Source organism: Ranitomeya variabilis, chromosome 5 (genome assembly GCF_051348905.1).
Source record: "Ranitomeya variabilis isolate aRanVar5 chromosome 5, aRanVar5.hap1, whole genome shotgun sequence".
NCBI lineage: Eukaryota > Metazoa > Chordata > Amphibia > Anura > Dendrobatidae > Ranitomeya > Ranitomeya variabilis.
This window is the reverse complement of record NC_135236.1, coordinates 545,876,267-545,900,622: the sequence shown is the minus strand read 5'-3', so window position 1 is coordinate 545,900,622 and position 24,356 is coordinate 545,876,267. Positions and strand designations below refer to the sequence as shown.

Sequence of the window (24,356 nt, the reverse complement as noted above, 5' to 3'; positions counted from 1 at the left end):
AAGTACAGTTCCCGTTTTACCAGTTTTAAATTGGATATTTCCCCTAATAAGGTCATGAAAGATGTTTTGAGTAGGAGGTGGATAGCGCAATTCAACATTTATATTAATATATATAATATTTTAAATGTTGAATTGCTTTACATACATTCCGGACATCTTATGCAATTGAGGTTTGGTATGTTCACCCTCCCTGCCTGCAATGTAGAGCTGATCTGGTTCTACATTTCCTGCTCCCTCACAGCTCCCAGGTATCACATCGGTAGGACAGGAAGATAGAGCTCCATAAACTATATTCCCCGAGCTTTCTGAGCACTGTGTATGCAGCAATCTGGAAAGGTCTAGATGGTAATAAACCCTATCTGTTTTCTCTATGGGAAATCTGGCTTTCAATCGGATACCCAATCACTGTGCAGCTACTGACTTCTAAAACATCATTGCAGTGTCATTTTAAGACGTTGGGTGGTCTGCAAGTACTTGATAAGTTATCACTTGGAGTAAGAAGTTTACTTACTGGATATTTTTTATGTGATGACTCGTTTACAGTTTACATTTTTATGCATACTTGCCATCTTATGAAAGGCATTATGTATAGCTTTGAGTACTCAAAGTTATAGTGCATCTGCTGTAAAGTTTGACAAAGTACACCCTAAATTGTACAGTGGGAGAAATAATTATTTGATCCCTTGCTGATTTTGTAAGTTTGCCCACTGACAAAGACATGAACAGTCTATAATTTTAAGGGCAGGTTAGTATGAACATTGAGAGATATAATATCAAAAATAATTTGCATTTTGAAGTTTGAAATAAGTATTTGATTCCCTACCAACCATTAAGAGTCCTGGCTCCTACAGACCAGTTAGACGCAATAGTAAGAAAATGGAAGAAATACAAAATGACTGTCAATCAACATGAATCTGGGGCACCATGCAAAATCTCACCTCGTGGGGTATCCTTGATCTTGAGGATGGTGAGAGATCAACCTAAACCTAGACTGGGAGAACTTGTTAATGATCTCAAGGCAGCTGGGACCACAGTCACCAAGAAAACCATTGGTAACATATTACGCCGTAAAGTGTTGTGTATCCGCTTTTTGGGCTCCCCTGGTGGTTGCTGGTGGTACTGGTGACTTGTTTGCACTTTGCTGCTTCTGTTCACCTGCTTCCATCAGCGTTTGGGAGTTTCCTATTTAGCCTTGCTCTCCAGTCATTTCCTTGCCGGTCATCATTGTAACCAGAGCCTTCGGTTGCATGTTCCTGCTGCTAGTCTGCTGATCACTAAGTGGACTTTGTCCTTTTGTTTTGTATCTTTTGTCCAGTTTGCAGTTTTTGTAATTCTCTGTAGCTGGAAGCTCTTGCGGGCTGAAATTGCCACTCCTGTGTCATTAGTTGACACAGGAGTCTTAAAGTAATTTCAGGATGGTTTTTGAAAGGGTTTTCAGTTGACCGTGAAGTCCTCTTTTGTATCCTTCTGCTATCTAGTAAGTGGACCTCTCTTTGCTAAATCTACTTTCATACTGTGTATGTCTTTTCCTCTTAATTCACCGTTATTACATGTGGGGGGCTGCTATCATCTTTTGGGGTATTTCCCTAGAGGTAAGCCAGGTCTGTTTCTTCCTCTACCAGGCGTAGTTAGTCCTCCGGCTGGCGCGTGGCATTTAGGAAGCCGTAGGTATGCTCCCTGGCTACTATTAGTTGTGTGGTAGATTTAGCTCACGGTCAACTCGAGTTTCCATCACACGAGAGCTCGTTCGTTATTTATATGTTTCTTACATTCCCTTGCCATTGGGAACCATGACCGTTTATAAACTGACATAAAGGTTTAAAATCCTGCAGTGCCCGCGAGGTCCCCCTGCTCAAGAAGGCACATGTGCAGGCCCAACTGAGGTTTGTCAATGAACACCTGGATGATTCTGTGAGTGATTTGGAGAAGGTGCTGTAATCAGATGAAACAAAAATTGATGTATTTTGCATTAACTCAACTCACCGTGTTTGGATGAGGAGAAATGCTGCCTATGACCCAAAGAACACCATCCCCACTGTCAAGAATGGAAGTGGAAACATCATGTTATGGGGGTGTTTCTCTACTAAGTGCACAGGACTACTTCACCGCATCAGTGAGAGAATGGATGGAGCCACGTACCATAAAATCCTGAGTGACAACCTCCTTCCCTCTGCCTGGACATTAAAAATGGGTTGTGGCTGGGTCTTCCAGCAAGACAATGACGCAAAACATACAGCCAAGGCAACAAAGGAGTGGCTCAAAAAGTATAACATTAAGGTTATGGAGTGGCCTAGCCAGTCTCCAGACCTTAATCCCATAGAAAACATATGTCAGGGAGTTGAAGCTCCGAGTTACCATGCGACAGCCACAAAATCTTATTGACTTAGAGATGATCTACAAAGAGGAGTGGACCAAAATTCCTCCTGACATGTGCGCCAACCTCCTCATCAACTACAAAAAGCGTCTCACTGCTGTGCTTGCCAACAACGGTTTTGCCACCAAGTATTAAGTCTTGTTTGCAGAGGGATGAAATACTTATTTCTCACTGCAAAATGCAAATTTATATAATTTATACAATGTGATTTTCTGGATTTTATTTTTGATATTCTATCTCTCAATGTTAAAATTAACTTACCGTTAAAATTATAGACTGTTCATGTTTTTGTCACTGAGCAAACTTACAAAATCAGCAAGGGATCAAATACTTATTTCCTTCTCTCATGAACAACTGCTCTGCCGATTAAAATATAATATGGCTCAGCTGAGGGAAAGAAAAAGAACAATGGAATGCTAGTCTCAAGAATTTGCCAGGTGAAACAGAACTGTATATGCGTGCATATAAATACATACAAACTTGGCGTATGCAGTTTACTCCACTTTTGGTGCATTTCTTTAAGTAACGCTAATTTTTTTTTCTGTATAAGTTATGCTAATTCCTGCAAATTAATAATGTACAGAATTCGAAATAATTAATCCCCATAGCTTTATTCATTTTATCACTTTAGACATCTGATTGGCTAAGAGTAGATGAAATAAGGGTCACTATCTTTTTGTAGTGGTTTTGCGTGATTTGCAACATTTGTTGAGGGGAAAAAAAAACGTATAGTAAAAAGAAAGAGGCTTTAATATAAATATATATATATATATATATATATATATATATATATATATATATATATATACTTAGACTACATTTTATTGTGGTCACTTAAGCTAAAAGCAAAAGCTAAGAGCTTTTGGTGCTTGTTTACAGCAATAATTGTGTAATCAGTAATTGTGTTTTGCCTCCCTTAAGGTACCAGTTGGGCACTTGTCTTCTTCCACGTCATCACTTTCAAGCAATAACCATGTATATGACAGCAGGTACGAAAAATATTGTTTTGACTATGTAAAACAATGGAATAATGTACAGCATACACTGAGCACCAAGTAAAATCCTGCATCAAGTAGACACAGTGGAAGACTCACTGAAAAATGTACTTAACAGCTGACTATTGTTGTAAATACATTGCGTTACTTACCGGAGATAACATTTCCAAAGAGGTCTCGCATATCTACATGTAATGGCACAGCTGTGGTTGAAAAATTTCTCGCCTCCCCAGACACTGCCCTTAATGTCAAAATAAAGTGAATATCCATCTGAAGCAGCTTCTGCAGAGTGCAGCAGCCAAGATTGCAATGAGCTGTTTTGTTCTGCCTAGGCAGCAAATGAAATGACAAAGCTATGATGGAATGAGCTTGATATCGCCATCACTGCCTATGCAGAGCTCAGTAGCCTATGACAGTCCTCTCGAATAATGCGCTCTGCATTTGCAGGGACCAATATGACCAAAGATAGACAGCTAATAATGATTTTATTAAGTCAAATCTGGTGACCATGATTCAACACTACCTTAATTCATTGATAATAGCTGAGTTTATGTTTATGTAACCCCAACTAGTTAGGACTATAGTATGGGTTGGGCTTTGGGCTAGGCTTCAGATTGTGGCCCGGTTTATAGATACAATTATGGCTAGTTAGGTCAAGGGTAATACAAGTGTTGCACAACAAAAAATGTAATAAAATACAAAGTAAAAAATACAACAACGTGCAGAAAAATTTCAGCGGTCAAAGCACAAATTATAGTGACAACATAAGTTTAATTGATGTGTTTGAGGAATAAGGGGTTCAGTACTGGACTGGTGGAAGGGACTCAAGGATTGCTAATGGTTCACGAGTTGGCTGGCACATGTGGCCTTTCTGGAGCTGCTCAGTCATAGGATATACGGTATGTCTCAGATTATAAAACGCACCAGACCATAAGACGCACCCCAAATTTTGAGGTGGAAAATAGCAGAAAAAAGATTTTTATAAGATGGGGGTCCATATTATTGTCCAAATTTAAGGTCTCTTACTCGGGGGCCAGTGGTGGTACAGCGGGGTTACAGGAGTCATGGTCCCTTCCTCAGGATGTCGGCAGCAGAATTGGGGCAATGCTGTGAAGTCCAGTGTCCGCGGTGAGGCAGAGGAGTGGCGATGCTGAGGCTCGGTGTCGGCAGTGGGCGGTGCGGAGTGCACCTGAGCAGTGTCCCTACCACAGGATACCAGCGGCAGAAATGTGGCAACGCCGCGGCCCAGTGTCCACGGCGGGCAGAGCCGACAGTATCACCGGTTTTACGTAAGCCATCTTCCTGAGGCCGCGCTTGCGCAGACTGAGATCTCGGCAGATAATGTGTTGAATGTATTTTTTTTATATTTTTTCCCCATATTTCATTATGACCTAATATTCATATTTCACCCTTGTGTCGAAGTCTTATACTTGACACTCTTCTTTTACTTTATGGAAAAGTTTTCATCAGTTTCATTATCATGACAGGCAGGATAACAATGAAAGGTAATATTTCTATACATGGTGGATAACACATGATCCATAATTCACAGTGGGTGATGTCAAAGCTAAACTGTCCACCTTCATAATGACTTTGGCCCTTATGTGAGCATGCTCTGATTAGAAGCGAAGGATGCTTGCATACAAAAGATAGGGTTTGAGTCAGTTTATTGCTGTTAATGCCCATATACCCAACAGGAAGTAGAAGTGTCAAAGTATGCCTAGTGGCCAGTGTGAGAACTGCAAAATGTTTTCATATATATAGTAATACAAAAAAACAGCAAAAATCAAAGTTTAAATAAATGGCTATAAGCACTGTTGCCCTGGGTTCAAATCCCACCAAGGACAACATCCACAGTTTCTATGTTCTCCCTGTGTTTCTGTGGATATTTAACCCCTTCATGATGGAGCCTGTTTTCATTTTTGAGATTCTGTTTTTCGCTCCCCTTCTTCCCAGAGCCATAACTTTTTTATTTTTTCATCAATATGGCCATGTGAGGGCTTTTTTTTTTTTTTGTGGGACAAGTTGTACTTTTGAAAGACACCATTGGGTTTACCATATAGTGTACTTAAAAACGGGAAAAAAATTGCGGTGAAATTGCAAAAAAACAAAATGCAACTCTACAAATGTTTTTGGGATTTTTTTTCTACCATGCTCACCAAATCCTAAAACTGACCTGCCATTATGATTCTCCTGGTCATTACGAGTTCATAAACTAGGTTTTTTTGGTGGTGGAAAAAAAATCCAAAGTTTATTTTAAAAAAAATTGTTTCATTTTCCGAGACCAATAGCGTCTCCATTTTCAGGTTTCAGGATCTGGGGCAGGGTGAGGGCTTATTTTTGCATGCCAAGCTGACATTATACGATACCATTTTAGTACAGATACGTTCTTTTGATCACCCGTTATCGCATTTTAATGCAATGTTGCGGCGACAAAAAAACGTAATTCTGGGGTTTTGACTTATTTTTCGCTACAACGTTTACCAACCAGATTAATTGTTTTTATAGCTTGATAGATCAAGCGATTCTGAACCTGGCAATACAAAATATGTGTATGTTTGTTTTAATTTTTTTTTATTTTATTTTGAATGGTGCGAAAGGGGGGTGATTTGAACTTTTATATATATATATATATATATATATATATATATATATATATATATATATATATATATATATATATATTAGCTGTACTACCCGGCTTCGCCCGGGGTAATAACTGCTGTTAGCAAAATAGAATGTGTTAACAAAAATTTATTCTGCACACAAAAACCACAAAACAAATAGATAGAAATGTAATTATTAAAAGGCAAAGACTAAGCTAATAGAAGCATTTCTTAACATATATTAGCTTTGTTATACTGAGAATGTCTTTGTTGCCTATATTAACCAATCAGAGATCAGATTAATTAACTGTAGCAAAATAGAAGCTGAGCTGTGATTGGTTGCTATTGGCAGCCTGATAAATCCCCAGCCAACAGGAAGCCCTCCCCCCTGGCAGTATATATTAGCTCACACATACACATAATAGACAGGTCATGTGACTGACCGCTGCTGTATTTCCTATATGGTACAATTGTTGCTCTTGTAGTTTGTCTGCTTATTAATCAGATTTTTATTTTTGAAGGATAATACCAGACTTCTGTGTGTTTTAGGGCGAGTTTCATGTGTCAAGTTGTGTGTGTTGAGTTGCGTGTGGCGACATGCGTGTAGCGACTTTTTGTGTGTCGAGTTGCATGTGACAGGTTAGTGTAGCAAGTTGTGTGCAGCAAGATTTGTGCATGGCGAGTTTTGCGCGTGGCGAGTTTTATGTGTGGTGCGTTTTGAGCATGTGCAAGTTTTGTGTGAGGCAACTTTTGCATGTGGTGCAACTTTTGTACATGTGGCAATTTTTCTGTGTGTGCAAGTTTTGCATGAGGTGAGTTTTCCATGAGGTGAGTTTTGCACGTGTGGCGAGTTTTGCGTGAGCCGAGTTTTGCATGTAGCGAGTTTTGCGCGTGGCGAGTTTTGAGTGGTGACTTTTGTGTTTCGACTTTTATGTGGCGAGGTTGGTGTGTGTGTGGTGAAATGTGTGCTGAGGGTGGTATATGTGTTCAAGCACGTGGCAGTGTGTGGCGCATTTTGTGTGTGTGTTCATATCCCCGTGTGTGGTGAGTATCCCATGTCGGGGCCCCACCTTAGCAACTGTACGGTATATACTCTTTGGCGCCATCGCTCTCATTCTTTAAGTCCCCATTGTTCACATCTGGCAGCTGTCAATTTTCCTCCGACACTTTTCCCTTCACTTTTTCCCCATTATGTAGATAGGGGCAAAATTGTTTGGTGAATTGGAACGCGCGGGGTTAAAATTTCACCTCACAACATAGCCTATGACGCTCTCGGGGTCCAGACGTGTGACTGTGCAAAATTTTGTGGCTGTAGCTGCGACGGTGCAGATGCCAATCCCGGACATACACACATACATACATACACACATTTGGCTTTATATATTAGATATACCTGTATGTAATCTCCTGTATATAGTATATACCTGTGTGTCATCTCACCTATATATAGTATATATCTGTGTGTCATCTCCTCCTGTATATAGTATATACCTGTATGTCATCTCCTCCTATACATAGCATATACCTGTATGTCATCTCCTCCTGTATATACTATATACCTGTAGGTAATCTGTTCCTGTATATAGTATATACCTGTGTGTCATCTCCTCCTGTATGTAGTATGTACCTGTATGTCATCTCCTCCTCTATATAGTATATACCTGTGTCATCTCTCCTGTATATAGTATATACCTGTGTCATCTCCTGTATATAGTATATACCTGTATGTCATCTCCTCCTGTATATACTTTATACCTGTGTCATCTCTCCTGTATATAGTATATGCCTGTGTGTCATCTCCCCTGTATATAGTATATACCTGTGTCATCTCTCCTGTATATAGTATATATCTGTGTGTCATCTCCTCCTGTATATAGTATATACCTGTGTGTCATCTCCTCCTGTATATAGTATATACCTGTGTGTCATCTCCTCCTGTATATAGTATATACCTGTATGTCATCTCCTCCTGTATATAGTATATATCTGTATGTCATCTCCTCCTGTATTAGACCTCGTTCACACGTTATTTGGTCAGTATTTTTACCTCAGTATTTGTAAGCTAAATTGGCAGCCTGATAAATCCCCAGCCTACAGGAAGCCCACCCCCTGGCAGTATATATTAGCTCACACATACACATAATAGACTGGTCATGTGACTGACAGCTGCCGGGTTCCTATATGGTACATTTGTTGCTCTTGTAGTTTGTCTGCTTATTAATCAGATTTTTATTTTTGAAGGATAATACCAGACTTGTGTGTGTTTTAGGGCGAGTTTCGTGTGTCAAGTTGTGTGTGTTGAGTTGCGTGTGGCGACATGCATGTAGCGACTTTTTGTGTGTCGAGTTGCATGTGACAGGTTAGTGTAGCAAGTTGTGTGCAGCAAGTTTTGCGCATGGCGAGTTTTGCGCGTGGCGAGTTTTATGTGTGGTGCCTTTTGAGTATGTGCAAGTTTTGTGTGAGGCAACTTTTGCATGTGTTGCAACTTTTGTGCATGTGGCAATTTTTCCGCGTGTGCAAGTTTTGCGTGTGGCGAGTTTTCCATGTGGCGAGTTTTGCACGTATGGCGAGTTTTGCATGTGGAGAGTTTTGCGCGTGGCGAGTTTTGAGCGGCGACTTTTGTGTTTCGACTTTGATGTGGCGAGGTTGGTGTATGTGTGGGGAAATGTGCGCTGACGGTGGTGTATGTGTTCGAGCACGTGGTAGTGTGTGGCGCATTTTGTGTGTGTGTTCATATCCCCGTGGTGGTGTGGTGATTATCCCATGTCGGGGCCCCACCTTAGCAACTGTACAGTATATACTCTTTGGCGCCATCGCTCTCATTCTTTAAGTCCCCCTTGTTCACATCTGGCAGCTGTTAATTTGCCTCCAACACTTTTCCTTTCATTTTTTCCCCATTATGTAGATAGGGGCAAAATTGTTTGGTGAATTGGAAAGCGCGGGGTTAAAATTTCACCTCACAACATAGCTTTGACGCTCTCGGAGTCCAGACGTGTGACTGTGCAAAATCTTGTGCCTGTAGCTGCGACGCCTCCAACACTTTTCCTTTCACTTTTTCCCCATTATGTAGATAGGGGCAAAATTGTTTGGTGAATTGGAAAGCGCGGGGTTAAAATTTCACCTCACAACATAGCCTATGACGCTCTCGGGGTCCAGACGTGTGACTGTGCAAAATTTTGTGGCTGTAGCTGCGACGGTTCAGATGCCAATCCTGGACATACACACACATACATACATACATACACACATTCAGCTTTATATATTAGATATAACTTTTTTTTACACTTTGTAAGCTTCAATAGTCTCCATGGGAGACTAGAAGCTACGATCGCCTCTGCTACACACAGGTGATGATCAGATCGCCTGTTTGTAGCAGAAATGCTCATTTGCTATGAGTGCCGACTGCCGGGCGGGATTTCTGGTGCCCTTCCGGGAAGCACGGGTTAAATGTCGCTATCAGAGATTGCAGGTTAACAGCAGCGGGTGGATCGCTGACATGCCGGGAAAGATGTAGGCTCAGTGCCGGAGCCCACATCAAAGGGACATGACATTTACGGTACATGTATGGCGCATGTCGTGAAAAGGTTAAATTGTGAGCCCTGATGGGTATGGTGAGGTCTGTAAAGCACTGTGGAAATTAATGACGAAATATAAGTGAGTAAAATAAATAAATTGTCCTAAGTGAATGAAGTACAGCACTTGCTCGAGCTGCTCTGCGGCCAACAAGAAGGCGTCTTGGACCTTTGTTCTCGGCAACAGTGGGTGTTCAATGCTGATTACCTGATTATCAGTCTGTCCAAACAAGCTGCCAATCACCCAATGAACCTGTCAAATCCTTATTTATCGGGTGAAATTATTTGTAAGCTTGCTTAAGAATCATAATTCTCGCAGCACACTGCCTTGTGTAGGCAGAACATGTGCGGCTGTGAACAATGATATTCTAGGAGTACACAACAAATATGTTAATGACTGTTTTGTGTGCATGGAGCTGTGGCGGACTGTATAAATAGGATATTAATTGACCAGAGATAAACTTACATGTATCCAATTTGTGGTCATTTAATGGCCACGATCAGCCAGTGTATGCACCACATGGTTGAACACCCAAACAATCTACTTGTATGACCTACAAGCAATTGATTGGCAGGTTATAGAAGAAAAAAAAGTTTGTCGCAGAATTCCCCTAAAAACCTTAACCCATCAACTAGGAGTAGGACTGTAAGCCTGATATTTGCCTAACTAAATAAGGCACCTGCTGGTATAAACGTTCATTTTTTTTTTTTCATTTAGCAGCATCTACTGTTTAAAGTATAATAATTCAAAGTCCATTTTGTATTAAATGCAGATTTGCTGTGGAATTCGATGAAAAGATTACAATCCTCTCGGACACCACTGTCCATGCAGTGGAATGTGCACCTTGTAGATTCAGACTGAAGGCAGCAAAGCCAAAAGGGAACATATATGGAAAGAAGGCATAAGGAAACACGTGTGAGACTAAACCCAATATTTGTTAAATCTTAGATTCCTCAAACTATCCCCCTTTTTCTCAAATAATTTTAGATGTGGGGAACAGAGTGCACAGTAGGGTTATGCCCTATGGAGGGAGAGTTATAAGCAGCAAGGTAAATTTGTCACAAGTTTAAAACATAACTTTTAATAAAAGCTATAATAGCTATAAAAGGTCACCAGGACCATTAAATCACCAACACACAAACACTTAAGGCAACACACAAATCACATATCAGTGAATATAGAGCGCCCCGAATTCGTATGAACTGGTGGGAAACCACAACCCCTTTTTTTTTTTAAAGGAAAAAGTATATACCTAAACCACCATAGGAAAAAAGCATTCGGCGCCACTAGACAATCGTCTTACTGTCCTTTTATAGCATATTTTGTATTTGGACAGGAGAAAACAGGCAAACCAACAGTCACAAATTGTTGCCTGATTTAGTAAAGAGGAACGATCTCACCCAAGTGTCGTTCCTTCCTTCACAGAACAGGGATATGCTGATCCAGATAGATCCATATTTATAGGGGGAGGCCTCCAAACGTCCATACAATACCCCGATGTTCAGATCTATGCAGAACCACAAGTCACAGCATTCCCCAAAACGAATCTCTTCCAACGCGTTTCTCTTGGCTAGATCATCAGGGGAGAAGCCTTCAGTTACAAAGTATAGACGCGGTGTGTGAGAGCCATCACACACCAAGTGAAGGAGCGGGAGGGAGAGTAGGTAAGTGCGGGTTACGCTCACCTGCTGGAGTTGTGACTGGCACAACTCCTATGTTGGCATGAATAAAAACAGATGATGCCCCGTGGCTGGTGGATAGATCCTCCAAGAAATATTGGATCCAGTGGGATGAAACGTGTACGGTGGGCTTTGTTCCTGGAGTAAATTGATTCTTCAACCATGATGATGATAAAAGGGTTTGTTAGTCACAATGTGTTTTAATGGCATTCCAGTGAAGTGTAAGTCAAGTGCCCATTTGTTTTATTTTCACTTGATAAAGATGCAGGTATGGCGTTGAAACTCGTTGTGACCCTTTTATCATAATCCTTATCCTTGTTGAAGAATCCATCTTCTCCAGCAGTGCAGCCCACCTTTTTCTCAGATGATAGCTTGGCATTCTATTGTAAAGTTGCCACGAGCGGTAGTCATGACTGATTTGCTGTCCGATTACGCTCTGGAACTTTACAGAAAAACAGTGTCCCAGTGTGCTGTAGGGTTTGGGGTTAATCACACACTTTTGTAGGTGCAGTCCTCTGTTGTCTCCAGTCTTCCATCCTCAGAAGCTACCACACACCTTTCAGAGGACACCAAGTTCATTGAAACTAGCAAATGTTTACTGGTCTTTTCAAGTTCCTCAAATGATAACACAGCACTTTATATTCCTTAATTTCTTAGCACAACACATCTTCAGCCCTACCTTTCCTTCCTTCTTAACCATACCTTCGCCCACTAGCTCTTTTAGCCCCAGGGATCTCACTTCCTGCTCAGCAGTGCACCTGGTATTTTTTTTGTTCCGTCTTGGTGGGTCCCTGTCCATCTTCCCCCTATACACCAAAGGACACAATGTCCCGGACAGCCCCTATGTCTGCTCAGGATTTTATTATGGCATCCCACTGCCTCGAATGGTTCAGTGCGCAGGCGCCGGGCCTCTCTGACTTTTCCCAGCGCCTGTGCACTGCAGTACTTTGCTCTGCCCTCAACAGGGCAGACAAAGTACGCCTGCGCCGGAGCCGCAGCGTGAAGACCAGAAGAGGACGTCATCTGAGGAAGATAGGAGGCGCCGGACCGGACCAGCAGCGGGACCGCCCCTGGGTGAGTATAATCTAACCTCTTTTTCTCATCTTAAAGGATACATCGGGGGCTTATCTACAGCATTACAGAATGCTGTAGATAAGCCCCTGATGCCGGTGGGCTTACCTCACCCTCGATTTTGGGGGTGACAGGTTCCTTTTAACTGCGGTATATAAGCAGTATTTCTTATCCCTAGTCTAATCTTGTTCTTACCCTGCATTAACCCTTTACATTACTTAGATGCTGTACATTACCATCACACAATTGAAAAGATGCACATCACTATTCACATTATATATGGAGACCACATAACACTTGTGCACATATTGCGATTGTTGTCTTCAGGGGTAGGAGTGCAGCAGAATAGTCCATCGTTAATACACTCTCAAGCAACTTTACTAGATGTCCATCTGGGATGGCTTCTAGTGAACAGGTATGACCTGTTAATTTATGGAATCAACAGCCTTCAGAAAGTGTTTGTGACCATCAGTTGTGTTTTGCAGAAGCAGTGTTGGTACACCGTTTCATACAATATTGAGCCCTATTCCAGGACAATTGTAAACCAGAGTCAGAATAATCACTCAGCTAAGTAAAGAGAAAATACAGTTCATCACTACATTAAGAAATGAAGGGTCAGTCACTCCCGAAAATTGCACGAATCTTGAAGGTATTCTCAAGTTCAGCCATGAAATCCATCAATTGGCATAATGAAATTTGCTCTCTTGTATACCTAACCAGCATAAGACGACCAAGAATTACCTCTGAGGCAGAGGATAAGTTGTTCAGACTTACCAGCCTCAGCAAAAAACATATTGACTGTACCTCAGTTAACAGCCCTTGTAAATGATGCATAGAAATCAAGTAGTAGACACATGTCAGGATCAACTGTCCAGAGGGGACTATGAAAAGTGGGCCTTTATGGTTAAATTGCTACAATGAAACCAATACTGAGGACTGCAAACAAGAAGAGACTTGTTCAGTTGTTTGGGCAAAGTAACACATTGACTGGACATTGGATCAGTGGAAATCTGTACTGTGGTCTGATGGGCCAAAATTTTAGATTTTTGGTATTGTCCACTATATCTTTGTGAAGTGCAGATAAGGTGAGAAGATGATTTCAACATTTGTAGTGCCCACTATGTGACATCATAGGAAGTGTGATGGTGCTTTGCTGTTACTGTTGGTGATTTATTCCAAATTCAAGGCTCCCTTCCCCATCATTGCTACCACCACATTCTGCGAAGACCTAACATCCCATCTGATTTGCATTTGGTGGGACGATCATTTGTGTTTCAACAGAGCAATGACCCAAAACATGCCTACAGGCTATGTAAGTTCTATGTGACCAAGAAGAAGGATGCTGCGCTGCCTCGATTACATGGTCTCCAAAATCGCCTGATCTCGACCTATTCCTCATGGTTTGTGGGATGAGTTCTACCGCAGCCAACAAGTGTTCAGTGGGAATGCTTTCAACACTGTGACAAAGTCATTTCACTTGATAAATGATAAATTTCACATGATACCTGATAAAGCTGCTTGAGCATGTCAAGGAGGAGTAAAATTGTCATCAAAATATAAAGGGGGTACTTTGAGGAATCTAAGTTTTAACACATACTTTGATTTGTTATGCACATGTCTATACTCATTGATTCCATATGTGCCCCTTTATAGAATTTCTGCTTTCAATCTGAATCTACAGTGTGTAAATTCCAATAAGAACAAGGAAAACCATTGCATGAACAGGGGTGTCCAAATTTTTCAACAGTACTGTATAATATGCTAGAGGCATTATTATATGTACTAGACTTTGCTTTCTGCCAATGCGAGAATTGTTGGCTATATTAGATGGTATGTGTTTTAAGAGGTAACTGCAATACTTTGCAATTAGAACTGTGGGAAGGACAAATATTGTCCGAATTGCGTTGTTTTTACTGAATTTAAAAAATGATCAATATATACTAAAAAGCTATCTCAGGCTGGTTTCACACTTGCGTTTTGATCTGCAGCGTTTTAGCGCTAAAAAACGCATGCGTTTTTTTTCTATACTTAACATTAAAAACGCATGCTTTTTTTAGCATGCGTTTTGACGCGTTTTCGGCAACGCATGCGTTTTTTGACGCGTGCGTTTAGTTGCAGAAATGCAACCTGTAGTAATTTCTAGCGGCGTTTTTTTGCCGCAAAAAATGCATGCGTTTATTTGTGGCAAAAAAAACGTATTGCTGTCTATGTAAACGCATGCATTTTTAAGCACATGCGTTTGCTTGCGTTAAAAACGCATGCGTTTTTATAGAAAAACACAAGAAAACACGAGAAAAAACAAGAAAACCCTAAACACAAGAAAAAACAAGAAAACCCTAACCCTAGGGTTACTAGGGATCCTAACACTAACCCTAACCCTAAGGTTAGGATCCCTAGTAACCCTAGGGATCCTAACCCTAACCCTTAGGGTTAGGATCCTAACCGTTAGGGTTAGGATCCTAACCGTTAGGGTTAGGATCCCTAGGGTTAGGGTTAGGATCCCTAGGGTTAGGGTTAGGGTTAGGATCCCTGGGGTTACTAGGGATCCTACCCCTAACCCTAGCTATTTCTGTTTACAGTGGGTTTTCTAGTTGATTTTGATGATTGGCAGCTGTCACACACTTCTCAGCATGCGTTTAAAAAACGCAAACGCAGGAAAAAACGCATGTAAATGCGGCAAAACGCCGCGTTTTTTTTCTGCATGCAAAAACTCATGCGTCTAAAAAAACGCAGCGTTTGCACGCGTTTACATGCGTTTTTTTTTTTAAAACGCTGCAGATCAAAACGCAAGTGTGAAACCAGCCTCAGAAATGTTTTTGACAGTGATAAAAAAAAATCATTTTTTCTCCCCTTCTGTATGATGGGTACCACAAAAGCAAGACTCCTTCTATATTTTGGACCGTTCCTCGAATTCAGATCAGCCCCAGTCTCTTGAGTAGAGTTGAGCCACCGCTTCCGACCCAGCCCTACTGACATGGATGGTGCTGTGTCAGTTACGGCAGTAAACTTATGTAGTCCTTTGTGCTGATCATTGGGTCGGGACCTTTATCAGTTGCACACTTAAGGCCATCAATGTGGTTTCCAAGAAAACTTGTTTCAGGAATCTTTTTGATCTGTATCACAGATTTATGTGTGGTTTATCAAATGTAAATCCGATATCCTAATCAATTGCTGCCTTAAAGTGATTTTTTTTTTATCATAGATTATCTGCTACAATGGATAGCACTGCAGATGAGATGGAAAACGTTTGCACAGCCAGAGACCGTGGAAAGTCCATGGAAGAATTAGGAACTTCAGACAGAATAAGGCTTTCGGTACTGAGTCAAAGCTCGGAGCAGCTGTACCACATTAAAGGCCCTGCGCTCGGCCCACCGGCAGGAAATGTGAGCACAGCTGTGGTCCATCAAGACAAGCAGAAGTCCAGTCCTGAGCCAGGAAGCCAGCCCAGACAAACAAGTAAAGCGGATTTGCTGGGGATTCACAGATATGATATTGCAAAGTCGGCACATGAGAGACATTCCAGATCCCTGAGAGCAAATGGTGCTTCTCCGGGCATAGAGCGTGCCAGCACTACTTCATTGCAGTCTCACGCTGAGACTACAGTGCCCTCACACACTCTGAAGACAGACATTGAGGTTGTATCCAATCCCACCAGTACGGAGGATGCTTGTAGCATTCCTAATAATTCACTGGAGAAAACCAGACAGAAATGTCATTCAGAGGAGGTTCTAAGAGCTCACAGCCCCTTACCCATACCTTGTCATCTACAACCACAAGCAATGACTATACACACAGCAAGGTAACAACTAACTTTAAAACCTTGAATGCAAAAACATATCTGTGTATATGATAGAGCTGATGTTTGTTAGTAAAAGGGAATATACCAGAGCAATTTCTGTAGGAAAAAAAGGATCAGGCATGCTGAAATCCATCATGTCTAATTCTTCTATCCCATGACCTCTTCCAAACACATTAAATGTCTACTGATCTTGAAATATGGTTTTATCCTGTCAATTTCAAGATGTCTGGCCAGCCTAAAGGTGATGGACACCTCTTTGGCTATTTGTTTTTATTAATTAATGCTTAAAATCTTATTTTAATTTTGTTTTGTTTTTTTTTCAAAACTTTTGCACAGTTTGCTTTCTATAGCCTCTATATTGTACTGTCTATTGCTGGCTGCAGTGCAATAACTGAGAATCCATCAGTAAGCTCCTCTCAGCTGATATGTGATGTTAAAGTTGAGCTAAAATGTAATATCCTATATCTGAGTGGAGCTCACTGAAGGCTTTATTTTTCAATTCATTCTGCAGTCATAAATAGACATTGTAAAACAAAGACTATTGAAGGCCAATGTTGCAGTGTCTTAATGAAACTCAATTTAATTTTTTTTAGCCCAAAATAAATGTTGTTAAAGGGAACTTGGAACCTGTTAGGTTATGCTAAAAGCATTACCTTTTGAGCCCCCAGCTGCACCGTTGATTAGACAAAATATCTTCTCTAATTCTCCCATGCCATATGCTAATCGCTGTAGTTTTGTCTGATGGACATCGCTGTTCTGTGCGCGGTGCCTCTTCTTTCACCGCAGTAGCCGGCCTTCCTGCTTTGATAGACATGGGTGACATCTACTACCTAATCCAGCTAGTGCTGTGAAACTCGAGCCTTTGCCGTTGAAGCACAGGCCTGTGCAGGTTTGTTCTGTGTGGTCACAGCAAAGACCTGTAATGCGCATGTTCCAGCCTCGCTGTCCTGCATCAGCTCCCTCTGAGCATAGCAAAGCGCGCCTGCTTGGATCTGTGCTTCAACTGCACAGACTTCAGATTTGTAGCTCTGGGTGAATGACTTAGAAGACCTTATCCATGTCCATCAGATGAGAAAGGCCGGGAAGAGAGGAGGCACCGAGCACACATCAACACCCATCGGACCAGGCTGTAATGACTAGCATACGTGCCGTGCCAGGAGCAATATCAGGTATTTTCTGTGGTCTGCAAAGGCGCTAGGGGAATAAGTTCCACAATTGGATGTGTTTAAATACAATGTTCCTGTGCTGAGATAATCTTATAAATGTGCCCCTGCTGTGTACTGTGTAATGGCTGTGTCTGACCGTGCAGGAACGTGGGCTGATCATACCACAGCTCCTGGGCAGGGGAGGACGCAAAAGAGAGTATACAGACAGGACAGGTTCACAGCTGATTCTCTTTGTGAGGTAAAATATTGCCGATAAACAGGCAGTAAAGTATTTTGCCTCGCAAAAAGAATCATATGTGATCCCGTGCTGTAATGTCTGTATACGTTTGCTCCCCCCGTCCAGGAGATGTGATATAATCAGACATGTCCCTGCATGGTCAAACACAGTCATTACACATCACACAGCAGGGGAACAATTATAAGATTATCTCAGCACAGGAACATTTTTTTTAGTACATCCAATTGTGTAGCTTATTATTATTATTCCAAGATCTATTTATTAAAATGTACTTTGTTCGTGGGAAAACGCCTTTAAGGCTAGGGGGTTTAGTTTTATAAGGGGAAAGCCTGGTGACAGGTCCCTTTTTTTGAAGTATAACAAAATTGCCCTCCAGAAATTGTCTATACTTTTTTTTTTTTTTAATACATTTTTTGAGCTTCTAATAGGGAGGGGAGAGTAAACTGCTGCCAAACAGACTTGGGCCATTGAAATTCAATATGTCTGATCTTGCATGCCCAAACCTTTTTTGAGCCAACAAAATCTGTCATGGAGAGTTGTGATGTGCCCAACGAACACAAGACAGTCGTCCAGTCCTGTCAAAATCAGCAGTGTTTTCCAAGTAGTTTGTTATTATCCAAATAAATAAAATAAAGGGATATTCCCATCTCCAAGATCCTATCCCAATATGTAGTAGGTGTAATAATAATATTAGCCAATACCTCCAAGTAGAAATGTAGTATGGGTCCTGCAATGCCTGCAGATGAGGAAAGATATAGCGAATCAGAAAAACTATACTACATTTCTAATTGGAGGTATTTGCTAATATTATTATTATTACTACAGCTACTACATATTGGGATAGGATCTTTGAGATCGGAATACCCCTTTACATTCTGAAAACAGCCAATTACTAATATAAAGCTGTTTAATGGCTAATAAAACAATACATTATGTATGAATTCTATAGCACGATATACATCATATTTTAGGACTGTTCTTAAAGTGCCCCTCCAGTCCACAAACAAAATTTGCTTATACATTACTAAAGGTACCGTTACACTAAACGACTTACCAACGATCACGACCAGCGATACGACCTGGCCGTGATCGTTGGTAAGTCGTTGTGTGGTCGCTGGGGAGCTGTCACACAGACAGCTCTCTCCAGCGACCAACGATCAGGGGAACGACTTCGGCATCGTTGAAACTGTCTTCAACGATGCCGAAGTCCCCCTGCAGCACCCGGGTAACCAGGGTAAACATCGGGTTACTAAGTGCAGGGCCGCGCTTAGTAACCCGATATTTACCCTGGTTACCATTGTAAAAGTAAAAAAAAAAAAAACACTACACACTCACATTCTGATGTCTGTCACGTCCCCCGGCGTCCATAGGGTTACGCGCTACTGCTCAGAGCTTCCTGCACTGAATGTGTCAGTGTGTGACGTCACCGCTGTGCTCTGCTTTACGGCCGGTGCTGACACAGTCAGTGCAGGAAGCTCTGACCAGCAGCGCGGTAACCCTGTGGACGCCGGGGGACGTGACAGACATCAGAATGTGAGTGTGTAGTGTTTTGGTTTTTTTTACTTTTACAATGGTAACCAGGGTAAATATCGGGTTACTAAGCGCGGCCCTGCGCTTAGTAACCCAATATTTACCCTGGTTACAAGTGAACACATCGCTGGAGCTGCGTCACACACGCCGATCCAGCGATGACAGCGGGTGATCAGCGACAAAATAAAGTTCTGGACTTCTAGCTCCGACCAGCGATATCATAGCGGGATCCAGATCGCTGCTGCGTGTCAAACACAACGAGATCGCTATCCAGGACGCTGCAACGTCACGGATCGTCGTCGTTCTCGCTGCAAAGTCGCTTAGTGAAGGTACCTTAAGGTATAGACACCATAAATGAGCTCTCATTTGCTCCAAAATGCTGGGGCAACTTTCTCTGTATCCAAAAATCGCAGCTGCAGTGGAAAGTCTGAAATGTGCCTCATCGCACTACTAATGCTAAGGGATGGACCGGCGCTGATGGCGCAGGTGCTGTGTTCATCTCTGCTATCAATGACCATGGAGGTGCAGAGAAGGCTTGGTTTAGACTGCGACTGCTGTGGCAAGTTTGAGCACTTGGAAATGGCAGCAGCAGGGATCTAATGGGTGTACAAGGTATGGTGCCTACTGGTTAAAAAAAAAAAAAAAAAAAAGCTGAAAAAATATACCATGTTTTTGGACTATAAGACACACACAGGTTTTAGAGGATGAAATTAGAAAAATCAAAGCAAAATATGTGGTCAATTCTGTACTAATATCCTTTATCCTGGTATATATGGTTTCCTCATCCCCATCCTGGTATGCATGGCCCCCTCATCCTTATCCTGGTATGCATGGCCTCCTCATCCCTATCCTGGCATGTATGGCCCCCTCATCCCTATCCTGGCATGCATGGCCCCCTCATCCCTATCCTGGTATGCATGGCCCCCTCATCCCCCATCCTGGTATGCATGGCTCCTCATCCCCATCCTGGTACGCATGGCCCCCTCATCCCCATCCTGGTACGCATGGCCCCCTCATCCCCATCCTGGTACGCATGGCCCCCTCATCCCTATCCTGGTATGCATGACCCTCTCATCCCTATCCTGGTATGCATGACCCTCTCATCCCTATCCAGGTATGCATTCCCCCCTCATCCTTATCCTGGTATGCATGGGCCCCCTCATCCCTATCCTGGTATGCATGGCCCCTTCATCCCCATCCTGGTATGCATGGCCCCCTCATCCCCATCCTGGTATGCACCGCCCCCTCATCCCCATCCTGGTATTCATGGCCCCCTCATCCCTATCCTGGTATGCATGGCTCCTCATCCTTACCCTGGTATGCATGCCCCCGCCCCCCCATCCTGGCATGCATGGCTCCCCTCATCCTTATCCTGGCTTGCATGGCCCTCTCATCCTTATCCTGGTATGCATGGCTCCCTCATCCCTATCCTGGTATGCATGGCCCCCTCATCCCTATCCTGGTATGCATGGCCCCCTCATCCCTATCCTGGTATGCATGGCCCCCTCATCCCTATCCTGGCATGCATGGTCCCCTCATCCTTATCCTGGCTTGCATGGCCCTCTCATCCTTATCCTGGTATGCATGGCTCCCTCATCCCTATCCTGGTATGCAAGGCCCCCTCATTCCCATCCTGGTATGCATGGCCCCCTCATCCCCATCCTGGTATGCATGGCCCCCTCATCCCTATCCTGGTATGCAAGGCACCTTATCCCAATCCTGGTATGCATGACCCCCTCATCCCTATCCTGGTATGCATGGCCTCCTCATCCCTATCCTGGCATGCATGGCCCCCTCATCCCTATCCTGGCATGCATGGCCCCCTCATCCCTATCCTGGTATGCATGGCTCCCTCATCCCTATCCTGGTATGCATGGCTCCCTCATCCCCATCCTGGTATGCATGACCCCCTCATCCCTATCCTGGTATGCATGGCCTCCTCATCCCTATCCTGGCATGCATGGCCCCCTCATCCCTATCCTGGTATGCATGGCTCCCTCATCCCTATCCTGGTATGCATGGCCCCCTCATCCCTATCCTGGTATGCATGGCCCCCTCATCCCTATCCTGGTATGCATGGCCCCCTCATCCCTATCCTGGTATGCATGGCCCCCTCATCCCTATCCTGGTATGCATGGCCCCCTCATCCCTATCCTGGTATGCATGGCTCCCTCATCCTTGATATTTGATTGAATTTGTCATGTCCTCCACACTGCAGGTTTTCAGTGCTAGAGACCGCAAAGAAGCATCAATTAACCACCACCATGCTTGATTGTAGGCAGGGTGTACCTTTTAGTGTGTTTCGTTCTTGTTCAGACACACCGCTGATCCACAGGCCTGAGGAGTTCGCCTTTTTCGTCACCCCACAGAACAGAATCACAAAACTTCTATGGCTTATTTATAGGGCATATTGGAGTCAATTTTTATAGTGCTTTTGAGTTAGTAGAGGTGTACATATAGGAGTTTGGGCAGGGATCTTCAATGTGTGGTATGCCCTTTAATGTTAAAACTGAAAGCAAAGCTTGATGCAGGTGATCTACAGTCACTCAAGGGTTTTTGACAACCTTTCTCCTCCTGAATCTGCTATGTCTTACTAGTGTAGTCAGTGTTCCTTCAACTTTGAGCTTGTGAACAATTATTCCAACTGTTTTTCTAAGAAAATCTTTTTGTATTTTATTATTTGTGTAAGGCCGGTTTCACATTTGCTGTTGTGTCCGCATCTTTGCTGACGCATACATCAGCGTGCGTCTTCATTTCCTATCTTTAACATTGTAGACGCAGGTCCATGCGTTTGCTTACGCATGCGTTTTTTTCGTGGTGTGCGGCGGGGCACGGCTAACACAAGATGTTGCAGTTTTGGAGGTGGCAAATTTCCGTCAAATATGCACAGGCATGCGGATGAGTGCATTAAAAAACGCATTACTGTCTATGGGAACCCATGCGAACGCATGTCTTTGCGTACGCATGCGTTCGATGGGCTTGCATACTTCGTACTGCGCATGTCCAGGAACTGATTTAGATACGCCCATTGAGTCACGTGCATAAAAAGTGCAAACGCTGCATTTTTTTGCCGTCATACGTAAGCTAATGCGGATAAAAAATGCTGCGTTTGCACGCGTTTTTGTTTGCGGTTGTGGACGACACGCTGCGGACTCAACCGCAGATGTGAAACTAGCCTAAGTGAATGATGTATTCTCTTAATTTTGTGGACCAATCTATTCACAACACAAGAATATTAGTAAATTGGAGGCCATAAGAAATCGGCTAATATTCCTTAGGAATACTGCCAAAAGCTGATATCTGGCTATGTATCAGGTTGACAGCTTGTCATAATGGCAAAATGCTGCTCTATTAACCCCTTTCTGACCTCGGATGGGATAGTACATCTGAGGTCAGAACCCCTGCATTCATGTGGGCTCCGGCGGTGAAATGAGCGCATCGCTGACCCCGTCACGTGATCGGGGGTCAGCTATGCGTCGGCATGACAACCAGAGGTCTATTGAAGACCTCTATGGTTGTTGATGCCGGATTACTATGAGCGCCACCCTGTGGTCGGCGCTCATAGCAATGCAGTAATTCAGCTACATAGGAGCGATCTATGCATCGCTCCTATGTAGCAGAGGCGATCGAGTTGTTGTAGGTTCTAGCCTCCCATGGAGGCTATTGAAGCATGGCAAAAGTAAAAAAAATAAAATGTTTTAAAAAATATGAAAAAGATCTAAAAGTTTAAATCGCCCCCTTTCGCCCCATTCAAAATAAAATAATTAAAAAAATCAAACCTACACATATTTGGTATCGCTGCATTCAGAATCGCTCGATCTATCAATAAAAAAAAAAAAGGATTAACCTGATCGCTAAACGGTGTAGCGAGGAAAAAAATTTGAAACGCCAGAATCACGTTTTTTTTGTCGCGATCAAAAGAACGTATCTGCACCAAAATGGTATCATTAAAAACGTCTGCTTGGCACACAAAAAATAAGCCCGACCCCAGATCACGAAAAATAGAGACGCTACTGGTATCGGAAACTTGCGCAATTTTTATTTATTTTATTTTGTTAGCAAGGTTTGGAATTTTTATTACTACTTAGATACAAAATAACCTAGACATGTTTGGTATCTATGAACTCGTAATGACCTGGAGAATCACAATGGCAGTTGTAGCATTTAGTGAATCTAGCAAAAAAGCCAAACAAAAAACAAGTGTGGGATTGCACTTTTCTTGCAATTTCACCGCACTTGAAACTTTTTTCCCATTTTCTAGTACATGACATGCAAAAACCAATAGTGTCATTCAAAAGTACAACTTGTCCTGCAAAAAATAAGCCCTCACATGGCTATATTGATGGAAAAATAAAGAAGTTATGGCTCTGGGAAGGAGGGGAGCGAAAAACGAAAATACCTAGGGTCATGAAGGGGTTAAGTACTAAAGACACTTGTCATGATAGGTTGAATAATTCTGAGACTGCAGGAGATATTACAAGTTCCATTTTGTGTTGGATCTGGTATACATGTTATATTAGTTGTGTTGAGGTATTAAATTGTTCTTGTTTAGTTTATCGTAAGTTTACTAATTTTCCATGGGGGTTGATTAAGTTTGTTTGGAACTGCATGCTTATAATTTTGAGACATTTAACACAAATTTTCATCAAATTGTATGAGCCCATCTGCCATCAAGAAGACGACATCTTTAGTTTTGTGTCTCCTGTGCTTTGTTCTCCAAATTTACTGAGCAGGTAGGCTCCAGGTCTGAATAAAAAAAACAGTCTTTATTGGTAAACTTTAAAACTCTGTTGTTCTCTTAAATACAAAGCAAGGTACAAAAATATGCCAATCTGCTCTAAAAAAGGAGAACACTCCTTTCTGATCCCAAGCAGCGATCATACTGTATCAACGTTAAAGGGAACCTGTCACCCCCCCAGTCGTTTCAAACTAAAAGAGCCACCTTGTGTAGCAGTAATGCTGCATTCTGACAAGGTGGCTCTTTTAGTTCTGGGTGCTGTAACTAGAGAAATAATCCATTTTTTAATTTGTCAGAAATACCTGGTCTTCAGTCAAGGAGGCCGGCGTTTCCCCGCTGCTTCAGACGCCACACAGCTGTCACTCACATCTTCTTGGCACCGGGCGCCGCCTCCTCCTCAGCGCTGTTTTCAAAATATCCTGCGCCCTTTTCCCCTGCCTGGTGCGGCCGCCCTGCCTGTGATTCCCAGCCCCGCAGTGACTTCTGATTTATGGGATTCACAGGCAGGGCGGCCGCACAGGCGCAGTCACCGAGACTGCATATGGGGAAAGACGGGCAGCGCTCACTGCGCCTGCACCAGGCAGGAG

At 42.6% G+C, this 24,356-nt stretch overlaps 1 protein-coding gene across 1 annotated transcript in view; it reads left to right on the top strand.

The window, feature by feature from the left end:
- Nucleotides 1-24,356, top strand: part of SHROOM1 (shroom family member 1) — an 83,021-nt gene that overhangs the window by 50,024 nt on the left and 8,641 nt on the right. Inside the window, exons 3-4 of the mRNA XM_077265876.1 lie at nt 3,296-3,363; nt 15,501-16,097. Of these exons, the coding sequence (XP_077121991.1) occupies nt 3,296-3,363; nt 15,501-16,097 (665 nt within the window). The remainder of the gene's footprint in view (nt 1-3,295; nt 3,364-15,500; nt 16,098-24,356) is intronic.